The 25090-nt window shown below is 38.4% G+C and overlaps 1 protein-coding gene across 4 annotated transcripts in view; it reads right to left on the minus strand.

The window, feature by feature from the left end:
- Nucleotides 1–25090, minus strand: part of NRPA2 (nuclear RNA polymerase A2) — a 73202-nt gene that overhangs the window by 29161 nt on the left and 18951 nt on the right. For all 4 annotated transcript variants that reach the window (XR_016104062.1, XM_088960308.1, XM_088960309.1 and 1 more), the window contains 8 exons: nucleotides 24994–25081; nucleotides 21947–22062; nucleotides 15518–15645; nucleotides 15361–15440; nucleotides 14528–14769; nucleotides 14269–14433; nucleotides 5469–5633; nucleotides 5218–5292 (listed from right to left, as the gene is read on the minus strand). Coding sequence is in view for 3 of the 4 variants with exons in the window: in XM_088960308.1 (XP_088816434.1) it covers nucleotides 5218–5292; nucleotides 5469–5633; nucleotides 14269–14433; nucleotides 14528–14769; nucleotides 15361–15440; nucleotides 15518–15645; nucleotides 21947–22062; nucleotides 24994–25081 (1059 nt within the window). In the remaining variant the exon portion in view is untranslated. The remainder of the gene's footprint in view (nucleotides 1–5217; nucleotides 5293–5468; nucleotides 5634–14268; nucleotides 14434–14527; nucleotides 14770–15360; nucleotides 15441–15517; nucleotides 15646–21946; nucleotides 22063–24993; nucleotides 25082–25090) is intronic.

Genomic DNA, 25090 nt, shown 5'->3' on the forward strand with positions numbered 1-25090 from the left:
GCCACAGTGAGTCTACAAGGGGGGGAAGTGGGGGAGAAAACTTGCAGAGAGACAATTATTTGGGAAATCTTAGAAAGCCTCTTGGGTGAAGTGGAAAGGAAGGATTTGCAGAGAGGGAGCCTGGAGGGGACAGACAGGGTTGTAGTTGGAGGTAATGTGAGAAGGAACAAGAAGCTTCTTAGGAGTGAGGAGAGTGCTTCTTTAGAAAAAGAGGAAACTAATGGGGAAGAGTTAGTTGCAGAGTTTGTGAAAAAGTTGGGGTGCAAGCTGAAGAACCCGAATGATCTAAAAGCCTACATGCAAAATAAAGATGACAGCAAGATGAAGTTTAGAAGGCTGAGTGAAGTGGGGAGGTTAAAAAAAGATATTGAGGGGGACAAGAAGTTTGAAGTGAAAGAGATTAGAAAAAAAGGGTCTAAATAGATCTTGGAGGAGTTAGGGTTAAGGCTTATAGTTTTCAATGAGAATCCTAAGTTGGAATTGAGGGAGTTGGGCAGCATTAGAAAGAGAGCAACAATCAAAGAGGTAATTAAGAAATTTAACCCGGATGTGGTTATGCTTCAGGAGTCCAAAAGAATGGACTTTGATTGTAGATGGGCAAGGAGTGTGTGGAGTTCTAGAGGTATTAAGTGGGTGGCTTCTCCTTTGTGGGGTTCCTAGGAAGGGATTGTGACCCTGTGGAAAGAAGAGATTCTCTTAAGTGTGGAGGAGCTAATTGGAGATCACTCTGTCTCCCTAAAGTTCAAACAGGTGACCGATGGATATGAATGGGTACTAACAAATGTGTATGGCCCCAATGACTATAGGCAAAGGGAGAAATTATGGGAAGAATTGAGTGACATTAGAGGCCTTTGGGATAGACCTTGATGTGTGGGAGGGGATTTTAATGTAGTATGGAGGAAACCAACAATCCCAGACAGAGAGTGACAACAAGTATGAGGAAGTTCAACCAATTTGTGGACTCTTTTAATCCAAAGAACTTCCTTTCCTAAATAATAACTTCACTTGGTCCAACCTTCAATCACGATCAATTTGCACCAAGTTGGACAGATTTTTGTTCTCAACAGATTGGGAGGAACATTGGGGCAATATTACTTCTAGGGCTCTCCCTAGATTTACTTCAGACCACTGGCCAATAGTTTTGGTCAAGGAGGAATTAAGAGGAGTAGGGCCTACCCCTTTCAAGTTTGAAAATATGTGGTTGACTCATCCGGGTTTCATTGAGAAAATCAGAGAGTGGTGGGAGCAAGCTAATCCGGTAGTTGTTTGGGAGGGAATGAGGTTCCACAAGAAACTCCAATACTTAAAATTTCAATTAAAGAAGTGGAATAGGCTGGAGTTTGGAAGATTAGAAGAGAGAAAGAAAGTTCTGGTGGAGCAAATCGAGGACTTGGACCTGAAGGAAGAGAGAGGCCCCTTAGGAGAGGAAGAAAGGAGTTGAGATGGGTTTTAAGGAGGCAGATGGAGGACATCCTGATTGAGGAAATCAGTTGGAGGCAAAAATCTAGGTGTAAGTGGTTAAAGGAGGGAGACAGAAGTACAAGGTTTTTCCATTCAGTGGCAAATGGAAGGAGAAAGAAGAATTACATCTCTAATTTGGAAGTTGATGGAGCAGTTTTATCTCACCCGGCTGAAATTGCGAAGGCCCCAGTAAACCACTTCAAATCTATTTTTAGAAGGCCTATGAATGAGAGAGTGTGGTTGGAGGGTTTGGATAGGCTGACTCAAAGTGCAGAGAAGAGAGAGTGGTTAGAAAAAAGGTTCGATATGGAGGAGGTAAAGGAAGCAGTTTTCTCTATGGATAGGACAAAAGCTCCGGGTCCAAATGGGTTCATAATGGCCTTTTACCAGGATTGTTAGGATATTTTGGAGAATGATCTTTCATCGGTTTTTGAGGAGTTCCACAGGAGGGGTGTAATAAACCCGGGCTTGAACTCAACTTTCATTGCCTTAGTCCCAAAGAAGAAAGATGCTTCTCAACCAAAAGATTTTAGAGCTATTAGTCTGGTGACTAGCTTGTACAAAATCATTGCAAAGGTTCTATCTCTCAGGATAAAAAAGGTGCTCCACTCTATTATTGCACCCAACCAAAGTGCTTTTGCGGCGGGAAGACAGATCACCGATCAGATTCTCATTACAAATGAGAGCTTAGAGAGCTTTAGAAAGTCAAAGAAGAAGGGAGTGGTTAGCAAATTGGATTTGGAGAAGGCTTTCCACTTGGTTGATTGGTCATTCTTGATGGAGGTGTTGAGGAGTTTTGGTTTTGGTGACAGGTGGTGCAAGTGGATCTGGGGCTATGTTAGGACTTGCCATTATTCTATCCTGGTGAACAGGACTGTGGTTGACTTCTTTCCGGTGTTGAGAGGTCTAAGACAAGAAGATCCTCTTTCCCCTTTTCTTTTCACCCTTATTGTTGAAGTTTTTGGGCAATTGATCCATCGAGTAGACTCGAGGAATCTGATAAGAGGGTGGAGAGTAGGAAGGGAGAAGGTTCCCTTAACTCTTCTACAGTTTGCATATGATACTATCCTTTTCTGTGAAGGAGGGAACCTCAGTTGGATCCAGAATCTAAAGTTGACAATACAACTTTTTGAGCAGATATCTAACCTCCAGGTAAACTTTGACAAGAGTTGTGTGGCGGGAGTGAATGTGAATGAAAGAGACCTAAGGGAATCTTTAGATGAGCTAGGTTGTGCTATTATAGACTGACCCCTAACTTATTTGGGCCTCCCTTTAGGAGATAATCCTAAGAGTGTTAGCTTTTGGGCTCCGGTAGTGGAGAGGTTTGAGAAGAGGCTAGCGGCCTGGAAGAGGAGTTATCTTTCTTTAGGTGGAAGAGTTTCTCATTAGATCTACCCTAGCTAACCTTCCTGTTTACTTTCTGTCAGTATTTAAGATCCCCTCAAAGGTTTCAAATCTTTTGGAAAAATTAATGAGGAACTTTCTCTAGGAGCCTGGAGAGGAGAAGAGAGATCATAGGGTGAGTTGGGAGGTGGTCTCTAGGTGTAAAAAACTAGGAGGTCTTGGGATTGGTAATTTCAAGAAAAGGAACATGGCTCTTCTGGGGAAGTGGTTGTGGAGGTTCTCTTTGGAAAGGGATAAATTGTGGACTAAGATTGTGGCTAGCATTCATGGGCTGGAAGACAATGGTTGGGATCCTGGAATCTTGGCAAGGGCTTCAGCTGCTTCTCCTTGGAAATCCATCCACAATCTGCTTCCAGTTTTCTCCCCTTGGATCAGGTATGGTCTAAACTCTGGTAACCGAATAAATTTCTGGGAACATCTTTGGGTCGGGGATTTTCCTCTGAAAGACAAGTTTCCTTGTATGCTCTTTCAGACTTGAAAAATGAACCCATTTCTTCTTTCTTAGTCCCTTCAGCTTCCACTTTGGGCTTTGGTTGGAACCTTGGCTTGCGTAGGGCAATTAGGGATACGGACTTGGATAGCTTGGTAGCTCTGCTAGCCTCCCTTGAGGGTGTCTTCCTAAACCCTGCTAAGGAAAACACCAGATTTTGGACCCATTCTAGCTTTGGTACCTTTTCCTGTGCTTCTTTCTTTGAAACCTTAACTCAGCCTCCTACACCCCCTGGGGTTGTCCTTTCCAGTTAAGGAAATTTGGAGCAGACCTATTCCTCCTCGGGTGGAGTTTTTTTGTTGGGAAATTTTCCTGGAAACAATCAACACTTTAGACTTACTCCAAAGAAAGAGACCCACCTATTGTCTACTTCCTAATAGATGTGCTCTTTGTAAAGCTGATGGGGAATATGGCTACCACCTCATGGTCTCTTGTAAGGTTGCTAAAACTATTTGGGAGTGGGTTTTCTCCTTTTTTCAGTTGGCCTAAGAAGCGAGGGAAGACTATGTGGAGGTGTATTAAGGCAGCGGTTTGCTGGTCTTTGTGGGAAGAAAGAAACACATGCATATTTTCTGACAAGGAAAAAACATTGGAAGATTTGTTAGATCGAATCCTTTTAAGAGTGGTCCACTGGCTAAAATCTTTGGAGTTGTTTTCAGATTGTCCTACGGATGACTTGCTAAGAAACTGGAAAGAGATTCCTTCCACTGCTAGATGCAAGACGACTCTTTGTCTTTTTTGGTCCCCTCCCCCCTCGGGCTTTATAAAGCTGAAGTTTGATGGCAGTAGTGTCAGGAATCCAGGGCCCTCTGGGATTGGAGGAGTCTTCAGGAATGAGTAAGGGATTGTTACTGCTTTATTCTCTGGCCCTATTGGAGAAGGTGACTCTCTTAGGGCTGAGATCCTTGCAGCGCTTGAAGGAATCCGAAGAGCAAAAGATTTAAATATTGGTCGTTTGATTCTGGAAGGTAACTCGAAGGTGGTGGTTAATTGGTTGAAGACAGAGGACACTGGTTTGTGGAACTTTAACAATGAGAAAAAACAGTTCTTATGGCTGGGTAGGGATATTGAGATTCAGTACAGCTGGGTGAAGAGGAGTGCCAACTCATTTGCGGATGGGTTGGCCAAGCAAGGAGTGAATAGGGAGGCTGTTTTTTGGGCTAGTTTTTAATTTTCTTTGCATTCCCTATGTTTTCTGTTTTGGGGGAGCTAAGTTATTTTATCTCCCTTTGTATTCTTTTCCCTCTCTTCTCTTAATTTAATGAAGTTGATGTTATTGATAAAAAAAAGAGGGTTTTCAGCACTCTATTGATGGTAAAGCTAATTGATCCAAATCCTAATCTTGCCTATTTAGATGTTCAAGCTTCGAGGTATGAAAATGTGAAACACTTTCTTCCCTTTCCCCTTCTTTAAGCCTGTATCTTCATGCTAAACATGTTTTTATTTTGTTTGTTTTGAAATCTCTCTCTACCTTTCTCTGTTTTTGGCATTCAACGAGATTCCCAATGTTCAAAAAAATAGGAAATAATGTAATTTTTTGTGTTTTTGGTCGGACTTGGTTGACATTTGATCGAACTATCGGAAATGTCAAATGATATTTTGTGTTTTCCTTAATCACCTGAAAGTTTCAGCCGATGGGTCCCAACACCAACATACGTCAGGCAACATTTCCCGACATTTTAAACCATATGCTAAATATCAAGACAATGCAAGTGAAAGAAAAAGAAATTCCTACCACACTGCATTCTGCATCAAAATAACATGAAAAAAAAGGATAGTTTTCTGGGCATCCTAAAGCTGAAGCACATGTAAAATGAGGAATTTTGTTCTCGCTAGAACAAAAACAAATAATAAGTTCTCACCTGAAGATGGTACAGCTTCTGATCTGCACGAAACCGTATTGACTGTGAAGAGAAAGCCATTGTTTGTTTTGCCATCTATAATTGAAACAAATGATGAAAAGCATTAACTATCAAAAATGGTAATAAGCATTACTGAACAAAATAACAATACTAGCTACAGAAGACATAGACAAAAAGAATAATCACAGAATTTTAATACATTTGGATATTATTCAGATTAATATGCAATACTTAGAAGAGGAAAAGAAAACCTGGCATTGGTACATATTACGTGGACTTTGATTATGATCAGACCAGGGCGTGAGGTTGGCTACCACACTAAGTATTCCAGTAGGATGGATCTCTTCATGAGTTGCAGGGAAAATGCTTCTCCTCCCTCCATTTCCACCATCAGCACATCTGATTTCCATGTACACCTAACAATAGACAATAATCACTATGCAACTAAAAAGTAATGATTCCATCTATGACTTTTTAAAGAAAATTACCCATAGGCATTCAGAAGAATCAAATATTACTAGTACTTATTTCATATTATTTTTAATTTTCAAGCCTTTTGTTCTAGGGTGGGGTGAGTGTTAGGACCTGCCTAACTCAGGGGAGCTTCAAAGGTCCCAACCTATTGAATACAGAGGAACAGGAAAGAGAGAAGAGGGAGAAAAGAGAGGGAATACTATCTTCGCTACTCCAAATTCAAATAAACTGCCTTAAATAGGCTTACATTACACATAATTTTGTTGTAAATAACTCCCTGTAGACTTGTGTACTAGTGCATGGGCCCTGTGCCATTGACATTGTAGTGTGGAAGACAGTCCATTCAATACTCCTTTGGGCTTGGGCTGGCTGCTGTTGTGGGCCTATCAATACTCCTCGCCTGGAGATCAAACTTGTCCTCCAGATTCAAAAATACTGCCTTATATAGGCTTACATTACACCTCATCCTGTTGTAACTAACTCCCCATATAACTTGTATAGAAGAATTGGTGTGTGGGTCCTCTGCCATAGACATTGTTGTGGACCTTAAGGCTTACCCCTTTCAGCTTGGACTGCTGTTGTGGGTCTGGCAATAATACCCCTCGCCTGGAGATCAACCTTGTCCTTGAGGTTGATAGTAGGGAACTCTTGCTGGAGCTGTACAATGAACTCCCAAGTGGCATCCTCCATTGGAAGGTTGGACCATAAAACTAAGGATTCTTTCTGCAGTTTGTGAACCTTATGAGCCCAATAAAGGTTTATATCTTGTGGGGAGTAACCTGAAGCTAGTTGCCATCTGACAAATCCAGCAGTGTGGGCATGCAAATCACATTTCTGGGGATGAACTTCTTAAGCAAGGAGAAGTGGAATACTAGATGGAGTACTGACAAAAAAGGGAGTTCTAATCTGTAATACAGGAATGGCCCAAAATAACGCAAAGCCAACTCATGCCACATTCTCCTAGCCAAAGTGGTTTGGCAGTAGAGCTGTAAACGGAGAAAGACCTGTTCACTAATCTGATAGCTCAAAGCTCTATGCTTTTTATCATAGTTGGTATTCATCATTTATTGACCAAGTGCAAGGTTTTCTTAGAGTTCTTTTAGAATTTGACATATAGCCAGATGACAGTTGTTCATCCACCGCCACCACTAAAGTTGATCCCCTTTCTTATGGAAGAATAGGTGGGGGTTCTTGGCCATACAAGGCCTTGATTGGAGTCATGCCACCTGAGGTATGAATGTTTTAGAATAGCTTTATCCAAGGCAACCACCAAACCCACTGCTTTGGGTGTTCTCACTTCTCAGCAAAATCAAAGGTAAGTCTCAAGACACCTGTTTACCACCTCCGTCTGAACATTGAACTGTGGGTGTGGTGGACTGAGCCATCTGTGTACCCTGGAGGCAGAAGATCTAAAGCCTAAAAGTGGCTCATGCAAACAGCATCACGGTCGGATACAATAGTTCTAGGCACTCCATGTAACTTGATCACGCCCTTCACAAAGGCATCTGCTACCAAGGCCATTGCATAGGCATAAGGTAATGTGGCAAAATAAGCAAATTTGGAGAGACAATCAACAATTACCAGGATGGCTATTTTCCCTGTTGAAGGGGATGGACTGAAGGATGCTAGCAGGGAACTGAGAGAAATACTTCTGCTGTTGGCAAATTGGACAAGGAGCCATGACCTTCTGCATGGTCTTCCTCATGCAAACCCAATAATAATTGCAGGCCACTAAATAAAATGGCAAGACCATTCAAATCAGGAAAAAGAGCCTCTAAATAAATTGGTCCAATTCAATGTCTTGTTGGCCTGTCCAATCCATCCAAATTGATTTTTGTTCTTAAAACATTGTTGTTAACAGGACACAAAATTTAATTAAACTGCATTTAATAGTAATTTAAATTTTAATTACTGTTACTAGTATAGATTAAGGGTAATACTGAATTAACAGAATTTAACAGGTTTTATTAATAGCAATATTAACAAAATTCAATTATTTAACACTAATATTAATAGTAAATTTAATACAAATAACATAAACTTGGGTACAAATAGGAATGATTGTTATACCCAAATAGGAAATTGGCCAGTTTCACTATTTTCTAGCAAAAACATTTGAAACCAAGATATCTTGATGCTTTCTTTACTTTCTAAATCTTCTAAGTGCCAGTGAATCCTTGAGCTCCAAGGAAACAATAGGATCCTCAATGATCCTTTCCAATTACAATACTGTGTTTTTGTCAAAAAACTGAACACCATTCAACTTTCCACCTTTTTCAATGTCAGCTTCTTCAGTTCTACATGAAATGAAGTTCCCGCCATCATCAGACAAAGAAGGATATTCCTGATGATTTGTGTAGAGATGTAGAACAATAATGTGGTCCCCACTCCTGCACGTCTATTTATATTGCTGTATGTTAGGTGGATTAGTTGGTAGTTATTTTCTGTTATTTATAGCTTATGTAAGCAGTAGGGGTAATACTGGTTTTTTTACCTTGTTTTAAATCATTAATATAAATAGTTGAGTGGGACAACAATCTCAGTTATGGCCCACATTCTCTGAATTTTTTCTCCTCTTTGTGTTCTCTCTTCTTCTCTTCTTCTTTTATTCTCTGCATTATTTCATTATTTCTTGTTTAATTCAGATCTAAACTAAGACGGAATGCAGTCTTACTAGACAACTTGGTATCAGAGCCAACCTAGGGCTTCTCATGTGAGTTTAATCCGGCCGACTGCATGAGAACTTCCTAGGGTTGGAAGTTTTAGCAAAAAATGTCAATCAACTGGTTCTTGGAGATTGCTGGAAGAGTGCAGCAGATGCCCAAGGGATTGTAAGGCCTTGGGAGGTGTCCAGTGATGAGGAAGAATCAGAGGAAAGAAAGAAAATTCAAGATTAGGGTTCAGACTGTGGATTGGAGGTGGCGACCAGACTTTTCTGGGTAGGTTTCAGTTTGTTTTTGAGATCGACTTCAATCAGAATTTAATTTGAACATTCTGGAAGGAGCAGCTGGAAGTTTTCTACTTTCTCTGAATTTTTTAGGGTTTTTTCTTTACCTACAACCAGTTCTCAGATTTAAACCCTAAATATATAACTGTTATCAGTTTCTGGGAGATTATTAAGCCTGGTCCAATATTTCTGCATGATTGCTAGACATATTTCAACCTTCTAGGTCGGCTATTAGCAATTTCTGGGTGTAATTACATCTGTTTTAGCATTAAAGGGGTTTACTTTTGATAAATTTCTTGAAAGAGATGGCAGGAATAAAAATCAAGGGTCTTTGGGGCTGGTGGTACTGGAAACATGACTGAGAAAATGTTTCAGATCACCACTGTCAAATTTGACGGATCAAATTACTTGGAATGGGCTCAGTCAGCCATGATGGCTATTGGGAGTAGAGGAAAACTGAGCTATGTGATGGGGGATGTAAAGGAACCAACCAAGGAAGACCCAACATATGCCAAATGGGTTCAAGAGAACTATTTGGTTATGATTTGGTTGTGCAACTCTATGCAGCCTCACATCAGCTGAAATTGTTCAATTTTGCATGTTCCTAAACTTAGTACTAACTTGCTTTTAGTTAGTAGCATCACTAAAGGTCAAAATTGTTCAATGACTTTCTTTCCTGATCGATGTGTTTTTCAAGATCTGGAGACGAGGAAGGTAATTGGGATTGGCCATGAGACGAATGGAATCTACTTGCTTGGAGGGAATTCAAATGGGGAAGATTGTGAAGTTGGGAGGTATTTTATTTCTCAGTCCGTGAGTCAGGTTATGCTTTAGCAAAATCAGTTAGGGCATTTGATGTTTAGGTCTTTAAAGAGTTTGTTTGAGTCAATCCAGATGTCCAGTTTGAAATGTTAAAGTTGTGAACAAACAAAGCATTGTAGAACAACCTATTATTTGAACAATAAAAGAAGTAGCATTCCTTTAGAAATTGTGCATATTGATGTTTGGGGACCATATCACATCACTGCTATGGAGGGATACAGATATTTCTTGTTGTTTGTTGATGACTATACATGTTTTTGATGGGTTTACCTTATGTGTTCTCGAGATGAGGTTCCTACCTTGACTCAATCTTCCATCAGATGGTTTCGACCTAGTTTGGGGTCAAAATCAAAATTTTCAAAACCGATAATGCTGAAGAGTATTTTGCAAAACCATTGGCTTCATATTTCCTTGACGATGGAGTCATCCATTAGAGCACTTGTTCCCATACACCTCAGCAAAATGGGGTTGCTGAGAGGAAGATTAGATATATATTGGAGGTGGCCAGAAGCATTATGCTCAACTCCAATGTACCTATGCACTTATGGGGAGATGCTATTCATGCAGTTGTGTGTCTCATCAACCAAGTTCCTTCACGGGTCCTAGACATGAAAGTTCCATTTACCCTATTATATCCTGATAAGGAGATGTTTACTATTCCCCTTAAGACTTTTGGATGTACTTGCTTTGTTTAGATCCTTGGGCCTCAACGTTCCAAAGTTGATCCTAAAGCCTCAAAATGCATTTTCCTTGGGTAAGCACAAGCCTATATCAGGGAAACGGTTTGTTTCTATGGATGTCACATTCTTTAAGGATGTACCCTATTATCCTAGAGTTTCTTCTCAACGGGAGAGTAGTGAGATGGGGTCTCATTCATCAAAAATCCCATTACTTGTCCTAATCACTGAAGGGAAGTGTAGAGAGGAGGGTTGTCAAAGGTGTTGGGATTTTAGGGTGTATCACAAGCAACGAAGGCAGGTTGATTTCGGTCATCAACGGTGCAGGCCAACTCCAATTTCCTCTGTGGCTCCAGAACCATGTACCATAGTTCCTTTATCCCCCACTACAAATGAAATTCCTTCCATTGTTGATCCTTCTCCTCCTCCATTGGATGATCTTGATCTTGATCTTCCAATTAAAGTTCCTTTATACCCCACTACAGATGAAACACCACAGTCCCAATGAACTGCCATTGTACCTCATCTACAACTCATTGTATTTCCCAGTTTCTGTCTTATGATCATTTGTCTCCATCCTACAAGTCCTTTTTCGCATCTATTGTTGCTATTTCCGTTCCCATAACAGTGCAAGAAGCCTTGTCAATACCTTAGTGGAAGGATGCAATGAAGTTAGATATGGATGCTCTTCTAAAGAACAATACATGGGAGTTAGTTGATCAGCCTAAAGGGAAGAAACCGCTTGGGTGTAGATGGGTGTTTACAGTGAAACATAATGTTGATGGTTCCGTTGAAAGGTATAAAAGGCCAGATTAGTTGCAAAGGGGTTTACACAAACATATGGCATAGACTATTTGGAGACTTTTGCACCAGTAGCAAGGATGAACATTATCAGAGTTTTACTATCCATTGCAACCAATTTCTTGTGGCCATTGTTTCAGATGGATGTTAAAAATGCCTTCCTCAATGGTGATTTGCAAGAAGAGGTATACATGGAGTTACCTCCTGGATTTTATAGTGTAGAAGCAAGGAAGAAGGTCTGCCAACTTAATAAGGCCTTATATGGACTGAAGCAGTCTCCCAGAGCCTGGTTTGATAGATTTAGACAGGCCCTTGAAAAATTCGGCTATGTGCAAACACAATCAGATCACACTTTTATTAAAAAAATGGATTCCACCTGAACTCTACTTGTTGTATATGTGGATGATATTGTAGTGACAGGGAATGATACATGTGAGATTAACTCTCTTAAGCAACTACTTCATCAAGAATTTGAGGTCAAAGACTTGGGAGAACTACGTTATTTTTTGGGCATTGAGGTAGAATGGTCTAAACATGGGATTTTTCTTTCCCAAAGGAAGTATGTTCTTGATCTTTTGGAAGAAACTGGGAAGCTAGGTGTTAAACCTGCTAACACACCTATTGAACAAAATCTTAAGATCAGTGCAGAAGGTGGAGAGCCACTTGAAGATAAAGTTATGTTTCAATGGTTGGTTGGGAAACTACTCTATCTTTGCCTAACATGACCAGACATTTCTTATGCAGTTAGTGTTAGCCAGTATATGCATTCTCCTAGAAACACTCACCTACTTGCAGTTGAGAGGATACTGACTTATTTGAAGAGATGACCAGCAGAGGTATACTCTTCAAGGATAATGGTCACATGAAAATAAAAGTTTACACAAATGCTGATTGGACTAGTTGTGTTGATGATAGGAGATCTACCTCTGGGCATTGTGCTTTTGTAGGAGGAATCTTGTCTCTTGGAGAAGTAGGAAACAAAATGTTGTTGTTCGCTTAAGTGCTGAAGCTGAATATAGATCTATGGCAAATGGTGTGGCTGAAGTCTTATGGTTGAGATCCCTATTTGAGGAGATAGGTATTGCTTATGAGAAGCCCCTAATGTAGTATTGTGATAATCAGGCAACTATTAACATTGCCCATAATCCAGTACAACATGATAGAACTAAGCATATTCAAGTAGATCGACACTTTATCAGAGAAAGAGTTACTTCCCAAGAAGTATGTCTTCCAGATTTCGCCTCTAATATGCAGCTTGCAGATCTCTTCACTAAGGCAGTTACAAAGACCAATTGGAGACTGATTTGTGCAAAATGGGAATGACTAATATCTACTCCCACTTGAGGGGGAGTGTAGAGATGTAGAACAATAATGTGGTCCCCTCTGCTGCATGCCTATTTATATTGCTGTTAGTATGTTAGCTGGATTAGTTGGTAGTTATTTTCTGTTATTTATAGCTTATGTAAGCAGTAGGGTTAATACTGGTTTTTTACCTTTTCTTAAATCATGAATATAAATAGTTGAGTGGGGCGACAATCTCAGTTATGACCCACACTCTTCTCTGAATCTTTTCTCCTCTTCATGTTCTCTCTTCTTCCCTTCTTTTACTCTCTGCATTATTTCTAGTTTAATTCAGATCTAAACTAAGACTGATTGCAATCTCACTAGACAACTATTTGCATCATCCTCCCTCACAGGCAATGGATATTTCTCTTCTACTTCTCTGAATTTTTTTCTAACATAAACCTCTCTCCACACACAATGAATATCCAAAGCTTTGCTCACTTCAACTTCTATATTTACAATCTTTTCCAAATCAACTTTTTTCCAATAACATAGGTTTCATCCATTGCAATCCCTTCGTCTTCTGAATCATTTGCGCTCCTTCCTCCCCCTCACTTCCTCCTCTTCCAAAACAATCTCATCACTTTTGCAATGGTCTTGTTCCCCAACTGTTTTTCCACATCCCTCTCCAATTCTTCCTCATCGGTAACAATAATCTCTGCTTTTTCCTCTCCTGTAGTGCCCCATGATTCCTTCTAACTTGTCTCTTGAAAGTTATCCTCATTCTTCTCTTAAAAGCTATTGAAAAGATCACCATATTAATTGGAACAAAAGCTATTGAAAGCTCACCATATTGTGAATTTATCAGAAATACTAATTGAAGAAGAACCGTCCATAAAGCCATCCACCTTAGCTACTACTTCTGAAGCTGCAACTAAACCTACTTGTGTTTGCTCACCACAACCACTGAGAATGTCTATGATTTGAAGGCTGAAATGGAAGAACAACAGGAGACTATTTTGTTTTTGTGGTCAGAGAAGGAAAAAAGTGAAGGAATAGAGAATTTTTCAAGTGTTTTCCCTACCCAAAGATCTATCCAAAATTTCCTTGTGTCTCCAGAGTAGAAATCAAATCTAGTGTGGGGTCAAAACAAAGGTAAAATAGTGATAACCGATTTCCATAGAGAGTCTCACGTACACCTAACTACAAGTCAAGCATCCCAATCATCTGAGATTCCATGAATGCGTTTTATTACTGCATACCAAGGTTTGTCTGTACCCAGGGTAGAAAGTATGCAAAGAATTCAAATTAGTCAGTGATGCTAACTTAAGGAAAGAAATGCCCCCCCCCACCCCTCACCCTCCACCAGGAGTAAACTTTGGGGTTTGAAGAAAAAAGAAAAAGAAAAATTCTTGAATCTGAACACTCTGTATAAATAGTGCAGCTGGCTAACATATATACGCATCTTTTTGGCCCATATTGTGTCCCTTTGTATGGATAACTGTAAACAACTGCAAATTCTCGATTGTATTTACACTAATACTTTGTTAAACAAATGCATCAAACTTGACCTTCGCCTGAAAGTTGGTCCCGGCTGTCTGGGATCTTGGAGAGGTGGATTGAATATAAGCCAAATTTTACCACTCTCAGACTCGAGCCCACATTTTCATGCTTGCCTGCCTGAAATTTCACCATGCACCAAACAAGGATGGCTAATTGCCAGCCTAGAGTACTTATGCCCAACAAAACTCAGTTAAATCACTAGCCAATTGCCTAATCAATTGAACAGTAATCCCCAACTGCTGCCAAAAATCTAAATTTCAAAGAAACAGCAATGGCAGGAAGGTTCCTCCCCTACATCATAACCAAAAAGGGCTCTCAAATACAAGAGAAGCACATATCCAATCAAATTCACCAACACCCATTGTACTATATTTTGTTTTGATAAGAATTTCTTTCACTGTCCTTCAAAAGAAATAAAAAGAGAAAATAAGGCATTCCATAGTTAATGCTATAAGAAAATGTAACTAAAGATCAGTAACAGACCTGTTCAAATGGCCCAATAAGTTCAATATCCTGGCCTTCCTCTGAAGAAACAGAAATGTTCCTAACTGGACGAGCAAACCTTGATGGAGATGTGAAAAGGTACAAGCCAGGATATGCTCCACCCATGGTCAGCGGAACATACCCAACCTCCAAATCATTGGGAATCTGCAACATCATTCAATTAATTATATAAGAATGAAAGCAAATGGGAAACAGATTCAAAAAACAGTAAACTCTCCAAAACCAAATAAATACAGACCCCCAAACATGCTGAAAGCTTTAACCTCCGTAAATGTGCAACAGCATTCTCAACCTCAGGGGAAGATATAGAGCCAACTACACGCCCATCCAAAAGGACAGAAAGAACTTCAGGTGGCCCAGCTCGTACAAGCTTTGGCAGAGAAGGCATCATTCCAACTCCAATTAAAACACTCAGGATGGACATCCGAATTTTGAAAAAATCTTTCACATTTCCATGTGAATCGAAGTAGGATGTGATTCCTGAGATTTATAATGAAAAATGCATATGAATTAAATATGGAACTACATAGTAACCAATAGTGATGCTTATGAGTATCATGACCATCATCCATGACTTATCCCAACCATATGGGGTGATGCTTGGGTGTAACCATATTATTATATATTCCACATGAAGGTTATATATATATATATATATATATATATATATATATATATATATTGATCAATAACACTTTCATTAAATCATCAATAGAAGATTTACAAGAGGAAGACAAACACACTTATCTTCCAAGAGCAACAGAGAACCTCAAGAAAAGGAGAAAAAGAAAGAAAAAAAAAAACACTAAAGTTACAGCTTAGCCCAAAACAGTGAATCCCTTTCTGCCCCTCGTTTAGCTAAACCGTCAGCTAGGGAATTATATATTATATATTAGTTGTCTTTGCTTTGAGTAGAGGGGGAGTGAAGATAATTCACAACATTTAGTTGTACAAAGTATGCAAATAAGCAGAAGGGTACTGCACCTATGGAAATACATTGAAACCTCAAAATGCATGAGAAAAAATAACAGCACAGAAGAAATAAACTACAAAAGGAAGATATCATCTTACGACAAGTAGAAGTCAAATGGTTCAGCAAACCACATGGCTCTCCATCAGGTGTGTGAACAGGGCAGAGAAACCCCCAAGTTCTGAAAACATAACTAGCAAGATTACAATATAGAAATCATTATCAAACTCTTAAATAGATTAGCATGACAAACCATACTCTGGAAGCAATTTCCGTACGCTTGTAGTGCGAAGTCCTGCAAATGAAGCTCCTCGATGAACAGCTCGAAAATGTGAAAGAAAACGGAGAAAATTCAGCCTCTCTGCTTGAACAGACATTCCTTCTTTCTATCACAAAAATTCAAAAAAAAAAAAAACCAAAAAATTATATACATTTTAAGCATAAATCAAAGTAAAAAAAATCATATAGGTTAATATAATTAATATAATAACAAAAGACACATGCAAAGCTTCAAAACAAATTTTTACATAATTGCACAATAATAACAAAAAGTCAAGAAAGAAGAGAATAATAAACTTAAACATAAGCCAATGTCATTAAAAAACTCCTTCAGATAAAAACTTCAAAATAATTATAAGGCTACAACCCAGGTTTGAAGGTGTCTTAACCCACAATACCAAGATCTTTCTTATGGATAAGATAACTGGTTTGTGTTGGTACTTTGGCTAATGCCTAATTGACACCTCTCCAATGGATATCCATTAAACACCAGGGATGAATATTGAACATTCCCATTTCAGACACAAGCTGTCCGCAACAAATGAGACACCAACATGCATTGCCTAATGCATTGAAGGCAGACTGTTTGTTTTAAAAATGAATAGCATTTGCGCTGGGTGGAATTAAACGGTATGCACTAGAAGTACTGGTCCAGTTTTTGTTCAGTTTTTACTCTGCTTCCATCTGTTTACAGGGACATAAATGAGAAGGATATTTTAAGAGATCAGCATATCATCACCACTAGAGACAACACTTGTGACTTGATTAACTGCAAACAAAATATAAATGAAATCCCCCATAACACAGTATTGGAAAAAGCTTTGCACAAAGCCTACATAACCAAATTGCAGGACTCAGATCTATCCAATGACAGTGACATGGGTTAGCTATCTAACTATAAAACGATATGGTCAAAACAATTTGCTCTAGGGTAAATTCCATATAACCCTCCCCCCCCCACCCACCCACACAAACTTTCACAGCCCAAGATGTGCTAACAGCATAAATCAATTTAAAAAAACAAAACCCTGAAGAAGAGATCAAATTTGCTGTCTCACGACTGAAGAAGAAGACTCCGAGTACTACTGGAGTTGGAGATCAGAGCATTAACCTAATAAGCCTCAAGTGTAGTTTAACAAAGTCAACAGTTTATTACAAATGTACCACTCCACATACAGAACTGTGGATATAAAGTAACAGTTGATGGTACCAAAAGCATCCTGTCCAATGGCCGGACATGTCTCAAGCTCAGGATTGCTGTCTAGGTAGTTCCATAACAGGATTCCAGTATACAAGGAGAACAAGGCAGAGATTAACAGTATAGAGAGGCCAATCTAGCCTCCTCTTGCAGCATAGCAAATAGACAGGATTTCAACACTGCAAAGAACATAAATGTCAAAACAAACTGTTCATAGGAGCATTGACATGCAACTGGGATTTCGGTTGAGACCTTGTGGGGATCAGGGGTTACCTTCTTTGTAGAAGGTTCTTTGCGGGAATAGGATGAGGAAACAGAAATGAGAGCTCTGCCTCTGCTGTTGTAATTGCCTCTGCTGGTCAATGGTCACCAGCTACCAGGTATAACAGAGGCTTCACCAATAAGGACAGTATCTCACGTGTGTGCATGTGTGTCTCCTTTTTGGCAGGGATGAAAGGAAAGTACTTCTGTAGGAGTGTAATGAAATCCAATATTAGGATAAGTCACGCTAAAGTACATATCCATGGGTTCTTTTGTGGATGGCTTCCAACTGATGAAGCATGGGATAACTCTGAATCATTTTTATCATCTGCTTCCTTGGTACATCTGATTTTGAAACAATGAATCTGTTACCAAGTAATCTGCACCTGATCCAATTTGGTCAACTGATGTGCCGAGCAGACCTTGGTGCTCCGGCATGGTTGCCTGATGTGAACAAGCTAAAGAAGCCCCTTTCTCATCTTAAAAGTTCAAATGAATAAGACAGGAGCAAATACATCCATAAGGCTTGGTTGCCTGATGCAGACAATCATTTTTCGCTTATTTTTCTGATGGAATATTAGCGGAGGGACTTCTTTGCTTCTCTTGTGAAAATTCAGAGGGAATCCAACTCAAACTAAATTTTAGGTAATCGAGTGATGCACCCCCCATAGTGTGAAGGGTATATGAAGTTTGCCCTTTGTTTATTGCTTTAATACAATTTTTTTTCTCTGAACGTAATCCCTTTTCAAGTATATTTTTATAGCTGACACTTCTATTCTTACTTAGATTGGAAAGAATTTTTAATTACTTGGTGTAATGGTAAAATCTGGGCTGCATGTGTGAGAATGCAGAAAAAAGAATGCCTTTAAATAGCTTAAAGCTTGTAGGAAGATGAAGAAGAAAAGAAGTTGATATATTATAAAATAGGCAGCAAACTAGTAAAGAAAGAAGAAAAGAAAATAGAGAGAAGTATTATAGGAAAGAGAAGAAATATCTGGCCACTAGCAGAATTCACTAAACTAAACATTTATTCATCACCAACACTAACTATTTAAATATTCAGTAACAATGGCTCCTTTTATAGAATCAATATAAGAGCTGAATCTCCCTTTACGGAACCCAATTCCAACTTGGAAAGTGAATAGAAAATCACTCCTATTTACTTTGAAAATAAAGCAAACCCATATATAACTTCTAAGGACACATACACATAAAATGTAGTCTTTTATGCATATGTATTTAAGCAAGTGATGACAAAGAATCAAGAGAAGAAACTCGAGAGAATGTTGCAAGAGGAACCGTCAAATTTAAGTCCATATTCTAGGCAGAAGTGTTTGTTTTCTTTTGATAAGTATTTCATTACAATTTAAACTTAATGTACAAAATCACACACTGATTTTATAGAGACCTTAGTCTCTCACCCAATTGAAGTAACAATTTGCCCAAAACATATGATCCCTCATAACCCCTTGACTGGCTAATGTGTCAGCCAAAGAATTAGCTCATCTTTAAATGCCTTGCACCTTTATACTTCTTGCCAACCATTTAATCTTTTAATTTCACTACCATAGACCCACATAACTTCTTCATTATTCATCAACCATAAACCTTTGAGTCCCCCCCCCCATAATAAGTTTCTGTATGTTCAACACCTTTGCTCTCCTTAGACCTTCCACTATAGCCATCGCATCTACCCTCAATAAGTTCCCAAGTCCCAACTCCAAACAGTTCAGAGATCATAGTAATTATATGACTTCTCTCATCCCTAAACACCCCACCTACACATGACTGCCTGGTGTTCCACATGCTATTACCATCAAATTTCAGATTTATGAAACCCTCTTGTGGTGGTTACCATTATTTATTACAGAAGAATCAATCACCTTCTTCCACTTTGTTCCTTGAGATTATAAGGAGAATAACTATGAGGTTTTCACCCATTTCGCAACCCTCACTGAAACACTTCTTTCTTACAGAAGTTGCGCTACAATTTCTCTCAATCCAACCATTAGTTGAGCAGAATTTTGGAAATATTAGATCCAATGAGTGTAAAATAATGCTTCAAAATATTAGGCTGATCAGACAAGTAGATGGCCTTTATCAAGCTGCCTTTTGATTTATAATAACTGTGGACTATCAATAGTGATCAACAATCAAGTCAAATTTTCAAAGTTTCACCACATGGACCCTGCCTGTTGTTTTGCTAATGAGTTTAGTTATCTCTGTTAAAGTTTCATTAATTTTAGTTTAGTAGTTGGTGATCCAGAGTTGAAATTTCAATTATGAAGAAAAAAGGTTAGTTTTTTCATTTTAGTTAGTCAACTCAATGGAATTTTATCATAGGATAAATTTGGCAGATTTTAATGTTACTTATTACTGCCAGCCGGTTGTGGGTAGTTTTTTTGCTGATCAATAAACTGGTCATGGGTAGATTGAGGAGTATATCAAGAGTACTGTAAGATTTTAGAAAACTATAAAAAGTACTCCTAGACACTCTACATGCATTGTTCATCTTTTTTTTTTGGATAATTCTTTTTTTTTTTTGATAAATAACATCAATTCCATTAAAATAATGAATAGATACAAGAAGATCCCCTTAGAGGCGCGAGGAGCAGCCTCTCCAAACAGCAAATACACAAACTACAACAGAGAAAACATGAATGTTGAAATTAAAACAATAGTTACAATTGTGCCTAGAACAATGTTTCCCTATTTATCCCTTGTTTTGCCAAGACATCAGCAAAAGCATTAGCTGATCTCCCAACCCATTGTACAGTTATAGACATATTTCTTGTCAGCCATTTGAATTTCTTTAACTCATTTTTGTAGCCCCAAGTGACATCCTCCGGATTATTTAACCAGTCCACCACCGTCTTAGAGTCTCCTTCAATCAGAAGCTGCTCCACGCCCACTTCTTTTGCAAAAAGTATTCCTTGTATTGCAACTAGCAGTTCTGCCCGGATAAAATTCCCAACTCCTAAAGGGCCAGAGTAGATTAAGACAACCTCCCCAGCCTCATTCCTCAGTACACCTCCCATCCCAGAAGGACCCGGGTTACCCTGGCTACTCCCATCAAAATTCAGCTTCAAAGAACCAAGAGGAGGGGGGACCCAGCTAGTCACTGCCCTTCCCTTGTAGGAGGAACAGCTTGCTACCAACTTCCAATCCTTCCAACAATCAGTAAAAGTAAAATGGTTAAATAATTCTAGAGTCTTTAACCAATGTGAAGACCTGGACAAAATGCAGTCCTTTAAGGTTTGACTGCTTCTTCCCTTGTAGGAGGAACAGCTTGCTACCAACTTCCAATCCTTCCAACAATCAGTAAAAGTAAAATGGTTAAATAATTCTAGAGTCTTTAACCAATGTGAAGACCTGGACAAAATGCAGTCCTTTAAGGTTTGACTGCTTCTTCCTTTTTCGTGGAAGATTCTGGCATTCCTTTCTTCCCATACTATCCATAACAATGCTGCTCATGAGCATCTCCACATTTTCCTTCCTCTTTTATGGGGCCAAGAGAAGAAATAAGGGTTAAAGATTGTGCTTACTTCTGATGGCATATCCCAACTAGACCCAAACAAAGATAGAAGCCAAGCCCAAAGCTCTGTAGCAACACTACAAGATAAAAATAGATGATTACAATCCTCACCATGAGATCTGCAAAGAATGCACCAGTTTGGTGAAATACAAAGGACAGGTCTTCTCTTTTGTAGGTTGTCCATCGTGTTTACTTTACCATGCCACACTTCCCAAGACAAAGCCATAACCTTGGGGGGACCGGCCTACACTAGACTTCTTTGAAAGGGAAACTCTGATGAGAGGGAGATTGGCAGAGGAACTTGAAAAAGGAACCACAAGAAAAAGACCCTTTGGGATGAATGGCCCAAATCCTTTTATCAGGTTTCGAGGGATCCAACCAAACCTTATCAAGGAGACATACAAGAGTAGACAAACACTCAATTTCCTCATCCCTTAATCCTCTACGGAAACCAAAATCCCAAGGCAAAGCTGGAAATTCTTTGGACAATTCATTGTTCATCGCATTTTAGTCATTGATAATCTTATTTATGTAGTAATAAAATACAAAGGAGGAAAACCTTCCAAACTTTTTTATTGTAATATTCCTAGTAAAATACTATAAATATATAAGTGTATCTATCAAAAAAAAATACTACAAGTGTAGGCAATTTTTTTTGGTAAATGAATGGAATTTTATTAAGCATAGAAGAAGTGTACAATCAGCCTAAGAGGAGGCACAAGATGTTACCTACCCTTAGAGCTGAGCACTGAGAAAAAGCACACTCCAACCAGAAATTACAAAGTGCGGGCAAATATTCAAATGTGACAAATTCTCATTTCTCATAATTTTTCCTGTATTTTGATTTTTGAGGTATTTACTTAGTTATATATTTACTTATTTTAAATTAATTATTAATTAAAAAATCCATGTTCAGGAGGTTTATGCCTTCGCATCTCAGACCTTATGATAGTGGAAAACCTTGCTTCACGCCTCTGGGGTCTGCAATTTTAAAATGATGCTTCATAATCCTTGTCTATATGATGATCAGATCATATACTCTCTTCTCTTCATATGTAAAAAAATAATCCTCATAGAAATAGCTTAATTTTTATCATTTGACTTGGTGATTTCATTGAAAGAATAGGATCTCAGGAGGCATAGTCCCATGCCTTGAGGCTTATGCCTCATCGCACTCCAGAAGATTCTATCACCTCACTTCACACCTCAGCCATCTAACAGAATGCAAAATACATATATGTATTCTCTCATACACAATTACATACATGTATGCATATACATATGAATATCAAAGCCTAAGGAAAAATCAAACACTAATAGTTCAACCCAGAGTAATACAGGAAAGTATAAACCATGAAACATAAAATGTCATAGAGAATTGACAAAGTCAATATATTTACCATAATATAAATACCTGTTGTAAGTCTAGACCAGTTTGTGTAACCAGCCTTCCAGTTTTCAGCATATTCTCGAGAGCTAAACCAATAGATTTTGGAGAATTTTTATCCAAGACCTTCTTCACATGTGCCACTATATGCATATCAGATCCAAAATCAATTAATTAAGGCAATAGGGAAATGATTAATGTGAGTATAAAACAAAAGTTTAACACTTTTTTTTCTATAGAGCGTTTTTTCATTTGTGGGGAAAAATCTTACTATAACCATGAAGAACAAGGAATAAGGTCCTATACAAAAACAAATACAAGCAGACATATAAAAGTTGCTGCTTACAGTAAAGATGTTTTTAATTATTTTAAAAACCACCCATTCCTTTAAAGTTTCTGCAAACTTGAAAATCTAAATGCTGCCGGAAGGATTGATTATGGGTCAACTAAGAGAGTTAACTGGGTTCCACCTTTAAAAGTCCTAGTCCACTGGTGTATCTATCCTTTTATCCCTTGAACAATAAATACATACTGTTATTGATAAGGAGAATAAACTGGATCATAAGTGGGTTGTCCTGGGGAGATCACACAGTTTTGAAGGAAACTAATTTTAAATCAAAAAGTAAATTTGAATAAGGAAAGTCGTATCAGATGCAATTGTTCTGAGCTAGTTGACATTCTGTTCCTTTTCAATTTTCATCACAGTTCACAAGGCGTCAAGGTGGGGGCATCCACCATATATTTTAGATAAAACTAAAATTTAGATTTATTTTAAGCAATCTACTCACAGGATAGGTATTGATGATTCCATCAGGGCAGAATTGATGGCTGTCTTACAAGGCATTTGAGTGCTTAGTTCACTTAATCCAAAAGATGTGGTGGTGGAAGGTGATTCGAAGGTAGTGGTAAGGTTGTTAATGAAGAATACTAAAGAAAGATGGAAATACTACCACGCTATGAGAAACATTAGGCATCTAGCAAGGGAAGATCAATGTGGAGATGTGCGTGAGGAGACTTGGTTTGGACAATATGGGAAGAAAGGAATGATAGAATATTTCAAGAGAGGAAAGAAATAACCAGCAACTAAAAGACTGTGTATTGAATAGGGCAATACAATGGTTGAAGACTTTGGACCTATTCCATCAGTTCTCCTTTAATGACTTTTGGAGAAACTGGTTGGCAATAGCGAGGTGCTCTTCCATCAAGAACAAAGTAGTCTGAAGGCTCACTAAAACTGAATTTCGATGACAACAGCTTAGGCAATCCAGGGCTCTCTCGAATGGGGGAGATTCTAATGAATGAGCTTGGAGAGGTTGTTCTGTTGTACTTGGGTCCTTTGGGACTTGGTGATGCTGTCAGGGCAGAAATGCTAGCTGTGGTACAAGGGGTGCAGTTTGCAAACCAAATGGGGGTACAACAACTAATTATTGAGGGGGACTCAAAGGTGGTGGTGGGCCTGTTAAGGAAACCTGATGAGACTGTTTGGTGCTATAAGAATGAAGTTAAGAAAATTAAATGGTTAACAAGGAACATGTCAGTCTCTATTCAGTGGGTGGATGTTAGCCAAGCAAGGGGCAAATAGGGAAGAATTGTTTTGGGCTCAGTTGTGATTCCAGTAATTGTTTCCTAACCTCTTTGTATTTGTCAGGAGGGGCTGCAGATCGCACCTCTCTAAAGGATCTTGCATGAGATTGTAATCCTGAATCAGTTTCTGTTTTGATAAAATTGCACTATTACTCATAAAAAAAAAAAAATCATATCCAAGGCTTTGTTGAGATCCTACTTCCTAGATCTGCAAACACATTGTTTGACACGACAGCCAAGCAATGGGTAAATAGGGATTGGCTTTTTTGGACTGAATTGTACAGTAATAAACAATAGGATTAGGTGAATAACACCTACCTATCATCGGGATATTTGAATGTTGTAAATACATCATTGTTTCATTGATGCAATAACATTAATTGTGTTATACAATAGAAGCAATGCTTTTCTCTCTCACTGCTCATGTTTTCAATAAGATTAAATGTGTTACTAAATTCCGAGTGTTTTAAAAGCACAAGGCACAAAAAAAAAATGCAATGGGCTTTTTGCACCTGATGCCCAAACCACAAGGCGAGGCATCTCCGTTCTAAAGCAGGACGCGAATTTTTGAAAAAAGAAATGCAAAATATCGGAAATATTAAAAATAGTATTACTTAAAAAACATATATAATGCATATTCAAAGTGAAAATGTAAAAATAAGATTAAATTCAAGCACATGAAACTGTTAATCTCTTTATTCCATTCCAAATCACATTACCATAATTCTATGAGCAGCTTTATACAGAGACCCTTGAGGCAAGGCCAAACAAATTTATGCTAGAGTCCAAAATCTTTAGTTCATGCACAAAAGATTGATTTTGTTATTTTAATTATAACTCCTCATCTTTTAAATATGTCTTGTATGAAGAAGGATGAATGTACAAAAGAGCAAAAAGGAGCACCATTTAGCTAAGCCACAGGCCTAGGCACGCCTCAGTCGCACATTTTAAATCACTGTAAATTCCTCACTCTTATATAGCTACATATTCTAGATAGGATGCCACAATGTGTAGGTTGTTAACATGCAAAAGGTATGCCCATAAATCGGCTGATTACGATTCTTTTCTCTCCTTCAATTACTCGTTTTCAATATTTCCTCCTTCATTGGAAATAAAAGGCGATAAAATCACAAAAATAGAGCAAATAAAGAATAGCAAATATCTCCCAGACTAATGAAGCACAATTATGCAAAAGCTTTAGGATATCAATAATTGCACCATAAAACCTGATCTGGATTGGTTATTTGAAGGCACAACTATCAAAGTAAATAGAAGAAAAAATATGAAATATTTTGTGCTTCCAATCAGAGGGACCCATAGAAGAGTGCAGGACCACAAAACTTCTCATCCATATCATATTTCATTGACTAACAAGGAAATAAATTTTAAGAAAATGCTGAACAAAAAAAAAAGCTGCAAAGAGATTTTTTATTCTACAACAAGCTTAAAAAGGAAAAAAAATGAAAGGAAAACATAAGGGTATGACATACAGCTGAGAAATTCAGAACTTTTTCCCTTGTTCTTTATCTCATCATAAAGTAGCCGTCTTCCTTTCAACAGCCAATCCTGTAGCTTTTCCTACAACTC

The sequence above is a fragment of the Nelumbo lutea genome, chromosome 1 (genome assembly GCF_056320005.1).
Source record: "Nelumbo lutea isolate HS-2025 chromosome 1, American lotus-T2T, whole genome shotgun sequence".
NCBI lineage: Eukaryota > Viridiplantae > Streptophyta > Magnoliopsida > Proteales > Nelumbonaceae > Nelumbo > Nelumbo lutea.